Source organism: Pantherophis guttatus, chromosome 7 (assembly GCF_059756535.1).
Source record: "Pantherophis guttatus breed Tessera chromosome 7, ASM5975653v1, whole genome shotgun sequence".
In the NCBI taxonomy this organism is placed as follows: Eukaryota; Metazoa; Chordata; class Lepidosauria; order Squamata; family Colubridae; genus Pantherophis; species Pantherophis guttatus.
The window spans coordinates 84,620,809-84,633,019 of NC_142069.1; the positions used below are offsets into that span (position 1 = coordinate 84,620,809).

The window sequence follows — 12,211 nt, forward strand, 5'->3', positions numbered from 1 at the left end:
TCACCAGCCGGGCCACCAAGCCGCCTGCTCTCGATGCTTCAAAAGAGGAGTGGGGAGGAGCAGAGGCTGAGTGGGATGTGTGCATCCTGCTCATCTTCGTTGACTCAGTGAGGCTGCCTGAGCCGGACACCTCATCCACTTTTGGAGTATCGGGCAGCCTCGGTGAGTCTGAAAGCACATGAGAGTGTGCCTCCCCCCCCCCCACTTCCAGGACTTCTCTTCTCCACGCCAAAAGCTTATGGCACGGAGAAGCCTGAGGGAGTGTGAAACTGTACCCTGAAACTTTGAGCGGGGCTGCACGTACGCGCCAGCCCACAACTCACGCGGCCCGGTTCCCCTCTCCCCCCCCCACAGTTGTTCTGCCAAGTTGCAAAGGTTGGGGACCACTGATCTAGAACACTGAATTGTCAATGCATGTTTTTCCTCAATGTTTGCATTCAACATACGGGAAAGAAAAGTATTTTTAAAGCCACAGTTTTCTTGTTTATGATTACTTATCTTATGGTTATTTTATTATTTATTGTGACATGATAGCGGTCTTCCGATATCTCAGGGGCTGCTACAAAGAAGATGGGGTCAAGCTATTCTCCAAAGCACCTGAGGGTAGGACAAGAAGCAATGGGTGGAAACTAATCAAGGAGAGAAGCAATTTAGAACTAAGGAGAAATTTCCTGACAGTTGGAACAATTCATCAGTGGAACAACTTGCCTCCAGAATTTGCGAATGCTCCAACACTGGAAATTTTTAAGAAGATGTTGGATAATCATTTGTCTGAAGTGGTGTAGGGTTTCCTGCCTAGGCAGGGGGTTGGACTAGAAGACCTCCAAGGTCCCTTCCAACTCTGTTATTCTATTCTATTCTATTATCTCCAGCCAAATCTTTTTCGCCTTTTTTTCTTAAAAACTATACATAAAGTTTCTAAAGGTCAATTTCTTCTTATTATTATGGTAGCCCCATAAATTTATCTATCCAGACTTATGCTTTTTTAATACAGGTAGTCCTCAAGTTGCAACCATTTGTTTAGTGACTGTCAGAAGTTAAAACGGCACTGAAAAAAGTGACTTAGGACCAGTTTTCACATTTATGACCATGGCAGCATCTCTATGGTCACATGATCAAAATTCAGACGTTTGGCAACTGACTCACATTTATGACCGTGGCAGTGTCCCGGGGTTGTGTGATTCTCTTTTGCGACCTTCTGACAAACAAAGTCAACGGGGAAGCCTGATTCACTTAATAACCGTCTTACTGACTTAACAACGGCAGTGATTCGTTTAACCAATGTGGCAAGAAAGGACATAAAATGGGACAAAAACTCACTTAGCAACTGTTTGTCTTAGTGAGGTACTAATACCACTCTATAAAGCCCTAGTAAGACCACACCTAGAGTACTGCATCCAGTTTTGGTCACCGCACTATAAAAAAAGATGTGGAGACTCTAGAAAGAGTGCAGAGAAGAGCAACCAGGATGATGAGAGGACTGGAGGCTAAAACATACGATGAACGGTTGCAGGAACTGGGCATGACTAGTCTAGTGAAGAGAAGGACCAGGGGAGACATGATAGCAGTCTTCTGATTAACAGATTTGTTAACAGAAGTCTTCCAATATTTGAGGGGCTGCCACAGAGAGGAGGGGGTCAAGCTATTTTCCAAAGCCCCTGAAGGCCAGACAAGGAATAATGGATGGAAACTGAACAAGGAGAGATTCAACCTGGAAATGAGGAGGAACTTTCTGACAGTGAGAACAATCCACCCATGGAACAGAAGTTGCCTTCGGAAGAGCTTCATCACTTGAGACTTTCAAGAAAAGATTGGACTGCCATTTGTCAGAAATGGTGTAGGGTCTCCTGCTTGAGCAGGGGGTTGGACTAGATGACCTATAAGGTCCCAACTCTGTTAATCTGTTAATCTGTTTTATTTAGCAATGGAAATTTTGGGCTCCATTGTGCTCATAAATTGTGCTTTACTGTTGTTGTTTTCTTTTTAAGTTTTAAAAAAGCAAAAAGGCATTCCTAAAATTGATCTAGAGATGTTGGCAGTTACCAAATTCCAGATACCGGCACAGGTATGAATGGCGTGTCCATCATATCGTATGTACAGGATGTCCGTTGTCTCTTACTTACCGACGGTAGCAGCTGTTCCTGGAAAAAACCGTTCTTCGCAGAATTGCTTTAAAAAGGACGTTTTCCCCACCGCTGAATTCCCCACCAGAACTATCTTGAATATACGATCCGGAGCCATGCGGAACTCTTCATCCTTCACACAAGCACAAATATTAGGTTGTTTAGGGTGATATGTAGTCATAATAACATTCCTTTCTCAGAGAGTCAAGGACATCTTGCCCTGCATCTGGAGGGCTGGAACTGGGAGGCACCCCCAGTTGGGATGGTGGTTTGATTGGACCATGTGATGGACATGTGGGTGCTGGGCAGGGACTCGGACTTTCCTTTGGGTGGGGAAAACCTGGAAGTTTTCAGATTCGGGTTTTCCCAGATGTGCCAATATGACATCTCTAATAAAAGCCTCGGAGTCTTCTTTCATTGGGGGTGTTACTTGAAACCCTGACATAGGGTTGCATTGTTAGGCATAGGATAAAAAAGGATGCATAGAAATGGCTGGTTCATATTCTTATAAAAAAAAAAAACCCAAAAAGTTGTGATTTGATGTTAATGCCTTATTTTACTGCAACAGAGTCGGGAGCAGAGGTGAAATCCAGCAGGTTCTGACAAGTTCTGGAGAACCAGTAGCAGGAATTTTGAGTAGTTCTGAGAACCGGCAAATACCACCTCTGGCTGGCCCCAGGGGGGGATGGGAATGGAGATTTTGCAATATCCTTCCCCCAGGAGTGGGGTGGGAATGGAGATTTTGCAGTATCCCTCCCCTGCCACGCCCACCAAGCCACACCATGCCCACCAAGCCACGCCTACAGAACCGGTAGTAAAAAAAATTGGATTTCACCACTGGTTGGGAGTCAATCTTTCTTTTTCTGTTTTTTTCTTATCCTCCCTCACTTTTCTTCCCCCTTTTCTTCCCCACCGTTTTCCTTTTTGACTTTTGTATTTTGTATCTTATTTTATCATATGACTCAATAAAAATGTTTAAACCAGGAGGATAAAGAAGAATGCAATATATAAATGAGAAATAGCTAGGTGATTCTTTTACATGGGATTAATAAGAAAATGATTGATCACGATAAAGATGATAGTATTTGCGCCTTGGGTGCAATCCCAAAACAGCTGGAGCACACTGTCGACATTGACAAAATCCCTATCGGTCAATTGCAAAAGGCAGCTTTGCTTGGAACAGCTTATATCCTGCGATGATACCTTTAAGACCATCAAAACATCCACCTCTGCCTATCTCAGGTCCCTGGGAAGGACTCAATAGGTGGCCAACCCAACCTGGACATCTGGCTGACTGTGCGACGAACCATAATAACAATGATAACAGATTAAAATACAGGATGTATAATAACACAAAGCATTAAAAGTTAAAACAATGCAATATGGTTTTAACTTTTTCTTGCAGTAGGAAGTCTCGCTGCTGCTCCCTTGATAAATTCCTATTCCTGAGTTTTAAATTTCTTGTTCTTTGATTAGAAGCAAGAGATTTATGCTTCCACATTTTTCATTTTACATCTTTACAATATCAATGTAACCTCAGACTGAAAACGCACCTTTCTTTACATTTTTTCCAATTATATATAAAGGTGATTGTTCGAAGCTATCCACGTGTGGTTTAAACTTTTTACAGGAGAGACCAAAATATTTATTACAGAATAGAATAAGAATCGAATCGAATCGAATCGAATCGAATCGAATAATAGAATAGAATAGAATAGAATAGAATAGAATAGAATAGAATAGAATAGAATAGAATAGAATAGAATAGAAAATATGAAATGGAATGGAATGGAATGGAATGGAATGGAATGGAATGGAATAGAATAGAATAGAATAGAATAGAATAGAATAGAATAGAATAGAATAGAATAGAATAGAATAGAATAGAATAGAATAGAAAATGGAATGGAATGGAATGGAATGGAATGGAATGGAATGGAATGGAATAGAAAATGGAATAGAATAGAATAGAATAGAATAGAATAGAATAGAATAGAATAGAATAGAATAGAATAGAATAACAGAGTTGGAAGGGACCTTGGAGGTCTTCTAGTCCAACCCCCTGCTTAGGCAGGAAACTCTACACCACTTCAGATAAATGGTTGTCCAACATCTTCTTAAAAACTTCCAGTGTTGGAGCATTCACAACTTCTGGAGGCAAGTTGTTCCACTGATGAATTGTTCTAACTGTCAGGAAATTTCTCCTTAGTTCTAGGTTGCTTCTCTCCTTGATTAGTTTCCACCCATTGTTTCTTGTCCTGCCCTCAGGTGCTTTGGAGAATAGCTTGACTCCCTCTTCTTTGTGGCAGCCCCTGAGATATCGGAACACTGCTATCATGTCTCCCCTTGTCCGTCTTTTCAGCAAACTAGATATACCCATTACAATTTTACTTGGAACTAATAATGAAAGAGCTAATGTACAGCTGTTGCCTTCTTTACCTAACTTTTATACCCTGATAGGTGTATTCACATTGTGAATTTTTAGAAACGTACGAATAATGCCTTGGTAAGGCCACACTTGGAATATTGCATCCAGCTTTGGTCATCACAATATAAAAAAGATGTTGAGACTCTAGAAAGAATGCAGAGAAAAGCAACAAAGATGATTAGGGGCTGAAGGCTAAAACATACGAAGAATGGTTGTAGGAACTGGGTATGTCTAGTTTAATGAAAGAAGAACTGGGGTGACATGATAGCAGTCTTCCAATACTGCCACAAAGAAGAGAGAGTCAAGCTATTCTCCAAAGCACCTGAAGGCAGGACAAGAAGCAATGGATGGAAATCAATCAAGGAGAGAAGCAACCTAGAACTAAGAAGAAATTTCCTGACAGTTAGAACAATTAAGCAGTGGAACAACTTACCTGCAGAAGTTTTGAGTGCTTCAACACCGGAGGATTTTAAGAAGAGATTGGGTAACCATCTGTCTGAAATGCTATAGAGTTTCCTGCTTGAGAGGGGGTTGGACTAGAAGACCTCCAAGGTCCCTACCAACCCTGTTATTCTTTTAATTTTGCCAAAATGCACTTCATCCACAGTGGTGGGTTTCAAATTCTTTTACTACCAGTTCTGTGGGTGTGGCTTGGTGGGCATGGCAGGGGAAGGATACTGCAAAATCTCCATTCCCACCCCACTGCGGGGGGAAGGTTACTGCAAAATCCCCATTCCCTCCCGATCAGCTGGGACTCGGGAGGCAGAGAATAGATGGGGGCAGGGCCAGTCAGAATTTTTACTACCGGTTCTACGAACTATTCAAAATTTCCACTACCGGTTCTCCAGAACTGGTCAGAACCTGCTGAAACTCACCTCTGTTCATCCAAAATAAAATCTAAAATCTGCAAGAAAACAACCCACCTCCGAGAGCACCAAGGACCCCAGAGTTCAACCGTAAGCTACAAATATTCTCTTCCATAAAATCTAAATAATTCAGTTTTGTTCCTTACATTTGTCAGGGTTTCTTTTCCTACGGGCTCTTCCCTAGGTGAGGCTTGAGACGGTTCAACCTGTGGCTGCCGTTGGACTCCGTTCATATCTGCTCCTCGTTTGTCTTCATCTTCTTCAGACCACCGTATTAGTTGCCTCTCTGTCCTGTTCAGAAGATGCGGTAGATGGTCTTCTTCAATGGATATTAGCCTTCTGAAGTGCTTCTTCTGGGTCAGCCCGCCAGGCTTAGGGGGCTCAGAATCTAATGAAAGATCCACATTCATACTAAGGGCACTTCTTATGTGGGATGCGCTAAATGTCTCATCTTCGGAAGGCTCACTGGAAAACGATTAGGAAAAACACAAGCACACAACTCAGTCATTTATAACCTAGTGGAAACCTGAACGTTGCTTAGAATAGAATAGAATAGAATAGAATAGAATAGAATAGAATAGAATAGAATAGAATAGAATAGAATAGAATAGAATAGAATAGGGGTAGGGTAGGGTAGGGTAGGGTAGGGTAGGGTAGGGTAGGGTAGGGTAGGGAGGAGGGAATAAGAATAGAATAGAATAGAATAGAATAGAATAGAATAGAATAGAATAGAATAGAATAGAATAGAATAGAATAGAATAGAATAGAATAGAATTCTTTATTGGCCAAGTGTGATTGGACACACAAGGAATTTGTCTTTGGTGCATATGCTCTCGGTGTACATAAAAGAAAAGATACATTCGTCAAGAATCATAAGGTACAACACTTAATGATAGTCATAGGGAACAAATAATCAATCGAATCATATTAGGAAACAGTCAATATAAATCTTAAGGATACCAGGAACAAGGTTACAGTCATGCAGTCAAGTGGGAGGAGATGGGTGATAGGAACGATAAGAAGATTAATAGCAGTGCAGACTTAGTGAATAGTTTGACAGTGTTGAGGGAATTATTTGTTTAGCAGAGTGATGGCGTTCGGGGAAAAACTGTTCTTGTGTCTAGTTGTTCTGGTGTGCAGTGCTCGATAGCGTCGTTTTGAAGGCAGGAGTTGAAACAGTTTATGTCTAGGATGCGAGGGGTTTGTAAATATTTTCACAAAAGCTTATTGCTTTTCATACCTGAACTCAAACATAGCTAAGGAATATCCAGTACATGAACTGGATTTTCAAAATATCAGAAGAATATTCAAATCTTTATAAGTCAACGCACTTTCACTCTAAGTCAAAATTATATATTATCTTTTATTTCAATGAAACACAACTATTAAGTGCCAATCAATAGAGTCACATTTGTTTTTAGAATGTTTTTGGACAAATTTGCTTCTCACTGTCACTTCAACGGTTGCTAAAACCGTTGGTTCCTTTATGGAAAGATGTCTATGACTAACCAATTCATCTGTCTAGGTCTCGGACATTTCAGAAAATATGAGAAATTGAAACTCTTGCCATGCGACTTTTTATATTTAGAACTTATTCTCCAAATGATAAATTTTGTAGAATGTTCATTTTTTCAAAATTTTATTTTTAAACTTCATTTTAATTTATTATTATTGACAAGGAAAATAACCAAAAAGGAATAATATGGTAAAGAAGAAAAAACAACAACAATGCAAGCAATAGGATACATGTAAATAACAAACAAATTACAAATAACCAGCAGATTGAAAATAATATATAGCTAATTGCACTGGAGTCAGAAGCACTGAGGCACTTCTGGATTGAAAGCAGGGGTGAAATCTACTTACCTTCCTTACCGGTTTGGAAGTTCGTGCGCGCGCGCATGTCACACATACGGACATACCTTCTGCACATGTGCAAAACCTTCTACGCATCCGCAGAAGGTAATGAACACATTACTTCCTGGTTAAAACCAGGAAGTAACAACACCCAGGCAGGTGGGCGGAGCTTTGCTCCGCCATCGCTACTGGATCGTCGAACCAGCCGCCAAGATCGCTACCGGATCGCCCAATCCGGTGCAAACTAGGAGGATTTTACCCCTAGTTGAAAGGATTAGCAGGTGACATCACCACTGCCCAGAGGACATCCAGTTGGGGGCTCCTTTCAGGTCCCTGGCAGGAGCTGGAGCAAAGGACGGGAGCTCAACCCTACCCAATGGCAGCACGCAGGTCTCGAACGCAGGCTTGCTAATCTCCATCCCAGCCTCCTTTTGTGACTTTCTGACAAGCAACATCAAGGGGGAAACCAGATTCACTTAACAACCATGTTACTAATGTAAGAACTGCATTGATTCACTTAACAACAGTGGCAAGAAAAGTCGTAAAAGCGGGCAAGACTCATTTAGCAAATTTCTCACTTTAGCAACATGAATTCTGGGCTCAGCTGTGGTCGTACATTGAGGACTATATCCCATGTAAAATTTCTAGTCAGGGGATATTTCCAGCAAATGGTAAAAATGCCTTTAAATAAAAACAATATATTGAAAAAAAAAATAAGAAAGCATTGTTTCTTGCTGTACTATGAATACTGTCCAATTCTGTAAATTATCTAAATAATAATAATAATAATAATAATAATAATAATAATAATAATAATAATACGCCCAAGACAAAACGGAAGGCTTACCTCTTCAGTGAACTTCTTCTCTCAATATATTTGCCAATAATAGAGCCAGACCTTTGTTTCCGACTGGCAGGGGCCTCATACCCAGATTTCTGTAGAAACATTGTTTTAAACTGTCAAAATATACTTAATAAAAAGTCAAAGATGTCAAAGAATGTCAAAACTATATAGATAAGCTTGTTTTTTACCAGGTAATCCTCGACGGACGACCACAATTGAGCCCAAAATGTCTCTTGCTAAGTGAGACATTTGTGAAGTGAATTTTGCCCCATTTTACGACCTTTCTTGCCACGGTTGTTAAGTGAATCACTGAAGTGTGGTTAAGTTAGTGACACAGTTGTTAAGTGACTCTGGCTTCCCCACTGGACGTTGCTTGTCAGAAGGTCGCAAAAGGGGATCACGTGATCCCGGGACATTGTAACCGTCATAAATATGAGTCAGTTTGTCAAGCATCTGACTGTAAATTACCTCACCATGGGGATACTGCAATAGTCAAAAGTTTGAAAAACGGTCATAAGTCACTCTTTTCAGTGTTGTTGTAACGGTGTTCAAATGGTCACTAAGCAAACCATTGTAAGCTGAGGACTACCTATAGCCGTGATGGCAAACCTATGGCACGCGTGCCACAGGTGGCACGCGGAGCCATATCGGTGGGCACGCAAGCGTTGCCCTAGCTCAGCTCCGGTGCGCACAGCTGATTTTTGGGCCTTCCTGTCCCACCGGAAGTCAGCAAACAGGCCTTTTCCGGCCTCCGGAGGGCCTCTGGGCGTGGGGGAAGGCTGTTTTCGCCCTCCCCAGACTCCAAGAAAGCCTCTGGAGCCTGGGGAGGGCGAAAAACGGCCTACCGGGCCCACCGGACCATCGCATGCCAAAAGTGGGGGGAGTGCAGGTGGGTGGGTCGTGCGAACATCGGGGGGGCGCATTGGATTATGGGTGTGGGCATGCACGCGCGTGACCCCCTGCGCTCTCCCTGCTTTTGGCACGTGACGGTAAAAAGGTTAGCCATCACTGACCTATCGCATTTTAAGTTGTTAATGATTTATAACAAGTGAGAATTTTCTCTTTCGATAGCTCTAGGCTCTGTCTCCAGCGTCCATCAGCTTCTAGAAAAATCCTTCGTCCTCCTTTGGGTCATTGATTAGGGCATGAGTAGTAGGATGAAATATCTGGTCTTCAGACATGGATCTTCTTTTACCACCTTTAAAGCGCTCCATGGCTTAGGACCTGGTTATTTACGGGACCGCCTACTACCACAAATAGCCTCCCACTGGCCGGTACGCTCTCATAGAGAGGGGCTCCTCTGGGTGCCGTCAGCCAAGCAGTGTCGACTGGCGGCCCCCAGGGGGAAGGCCTTCTCTGTGGGGGCACCCACTATTTGGAACGTGCTCCCCCCGGAGATACGGAGGATCCCGGATCTACACACCTTCCGCCGTGCTCTTAAGACCCTCTTATTCCAGCAAGCTGGCCTGGCCTAATTTTTCTCCCCTTTCTTTTAAATTTTAAATTGAAATTTTAATTTGTTTTAAATTTATTGGGATTTTAATTGCTAAATTATTTAATTTGGTTTTAAATTGTTTTTAACTTTTGTATTTCTGTATTTTATCCTGTGCCTGTTCACCGCCCTGAGTCCTTCGGGAGTAGGGCGGTATATAAATTTAATAAAACTAAACTAAACTAAAACTAAGCCAGAGGTGGGAAACGATGTTGGAAGGGACCTTGGAGGTCATCTAGTCCAACCCCTTGCTCACGCAGGAGAGCAGTTACTAGGGATTCGAACCGCCGAACTGCTGACCTTTCTGATCGACCAGCTCAGTGTCTTAGCCACTGAGCCACCTAGTCAGGCTTGTGTTATGACTTCAACTCCCAGAATTCCTGAGCCAGCATGGCTCCTTAGTCAGCATGGCTGGGCTCAGGAATTCTGGGAGTTGGGGGGGGCAGCCTTGTAAATTGAGATCTGAATTTCAAAACAAATTTTGGAATTTTGGAATTTTGCTGCGTAAGCTGGGTGCCAGACAATTAAGCTCCAGAATTTGTAATCTGTGATGGAATCATTATCAAAAAAAGAAATAAATACATATTTCGGCATTGTAGGAAGTTAGCACCCACCCCTCTCCTAGAAGAATGAAATATTCTAGGAAATATTAAAAAGGCAGAATATTATACCTCCCTGGATAAGAAAAGGAGATACATGCTCTTGGAAAGCAGCCCCCGCCTTTGCCCCAGAAAGACTGGGCCATCCTATCTACAAGACAAAAGGCTGGGCCAGTTTATCTACAAGACAAAGGATCTTCATCCTCAGGACGTAATAGGATTAGCCCTCTACCCATCTCACCACATGGCACCTGGGAAGATTGCATCACCCAGCAAGATTCAACCAAGCCTGGGACTCAAGACAACCTACAAAGTTACCCCTGCATGGCCCATGGGAATCTGACAACCAATCGGTTGTTCTTTCACAGGAACAGGAAGCAAGTTCAAAGCCCAAGAAAGGATATAAATAGATCTCGCTCTCCATCCATGTGGTCAGCTACCCAGGACTTCAAGCCATGTGGTCCGTTCCACCATTAAACCATCTTTCCAAACAGCCTCCATGTTTCCAGTGTCTTTCTCCCCACTTGGAACTGAACCCAGATGGACATTTTTTCCAAAAGTATCAAGGATATCACATTGAATCAAAAGGACATGGTCAGTCAGGGGGCTTGCTGCTCCCGCTTTCAAGACCAGGGGCTTATAATGACCAATAAATCATTTCATTTTTGATTTGACAGGTGACCGACCCTCTGGCCATCCAGAAAGCTGAGTCCTCTGTTCTCCCCGGCCAGACCCTAACCCACCCTTTTTAGCCGAAAAGCTACGGAACGTACCCGCTGAAGACACACGTCACGTTCATCACTCAGATGTTTGTTCCTTTCCCTGTGATGAGGAAGGAAGGAAAGAAGGGAAGAAAGGGAGATGGGAAGAAAGGAACAGAAGGAAAAGGGAGGGAGGGAGGAGGGAGGGAGATGGGAAGAAAGGGAGAGAAGGAAGAGGGAGGGAGGGAGGGAAGGAAGGAAGGAAAGGAAGGAAGGAAGGAAAGAGAGGGAGGTGGGAAGAAAGAACGGAAGGAAAAAGGAGGGAGGGAGGAGGGAGGGAGATGGGAAGAAAGGGAGGGAAGGAAGAGGGAGGGAGGGAAGGAAGGAAGGAAAGGAAGGGAGGAAGGAAGGAAGGGAGGAAAGGAAGGAAGGAAAGAGAGGGAGATGGGAAGAAAGGGATGGAAGGAAGAGGGAGGGAGGGAAGGAAGGAAGGAAAGGAAGGAAGGAAGGAAGGAAGGAAAGAAAGAAGGAAGGAAGGAAGGAAGGAAGGAAGGGAGGGAGGGAGGGAGGTGGGAAGAAAGGAACGGAAGGAAAAGGGAGGGAGGGAGATGGGAAGAAAGGGATGGAAGGAAGAGGGAGGGAGGGAAGGAAGGAAGGAAGGAAAGGAAGGAAGGAAAGAGAGGGAGGTGGGAAGAAAGAATGGAAGGAAAAGGGAGGAAGGAGGGAGGGAGATGGGAAGAAAGGGATGGAAGGAAGAGGGAGGGAAGGAAGGAAAGGAAGGAAGGAAGGAAAGAGAGGGAGGTGGGAAGAAAGAACGGAAGGAAAAAGGAGGGAGGGAGGAGGGAGGGAGATGGGAAGAAAGGGAGAGAAGGAAGAGGGAGGGAGGGAAGGAAGGAAGGAAAGAAAGGGAGGAAGGAAGGGAGGAAGGAAGGAAGGGAGGAAGGAAAGGAAGGAAGGAAAGAGAGGGAGATGGGAAGAAAGGGATGGAAGGAAGAGGGAGGGAGGGAAGGAAGGAAGGAAGGAAGGAAGGAAGGAAGGAAGGAAGGAAGGAAAGAAAGGGAGGGAGGTGGGAAGAAAGGAACGGAAGGAAAAGGGAGGGAGATGGGAAGAAAGGGATGGAAGGAAGAGGGAGGGGGGGAAGGAAGGAAGGAAGGAAAGGAAGGAAGGAAAGAGAGGGAGGTGGGAAGAAAGAACGGAAGGAAAAGCGAGGGAGGGAGGAGGGAGGGAGATGGGAAGAAAGGGATGGAAGGAAGAGGGAGGGAAGGAAGGAAAGGAAGGAAGGAAGGAAAGAGAGGGAGGTG

The 12,211-nt window shown here is 43.6% G+C and overlaps 1 protein-coding gene across 1 annotated transcript in view; it reads right to left on the reverse strand.

Annotated features, from left to right (window-relative positions):
• Window positions 1-12,211, reverse strand: part of CRACR2A (calcium release activated channel regulator 2A) — a 73,998-nt gene that overhangs the window by 27,336 nt on the left and 34,451 nt on the right. The window contains exons 10-13 of the mRNA XM_060692655.2: window positions 10,983-11,031; window positions 8,122-8,210; window positions 5,564-5,882; window positions 2,124-2,256 (exon numbers count right to left, since the gene is read on the reverse strand). Of these exons, the coding sequence (XP_060548638.2) occupies window positions 2,124-2,256; window positions 5,564-5,882; window positions 8,122-8,210; window positions 10,983-11,031 (590 nt within the window). The remainder of the gene's footprint in view (window positions 1-2,123; window positions 2,257-5,563; window positions 5,883-8,121; window positions 8,211-10,982; window positions 11,032-12,211) is intronic.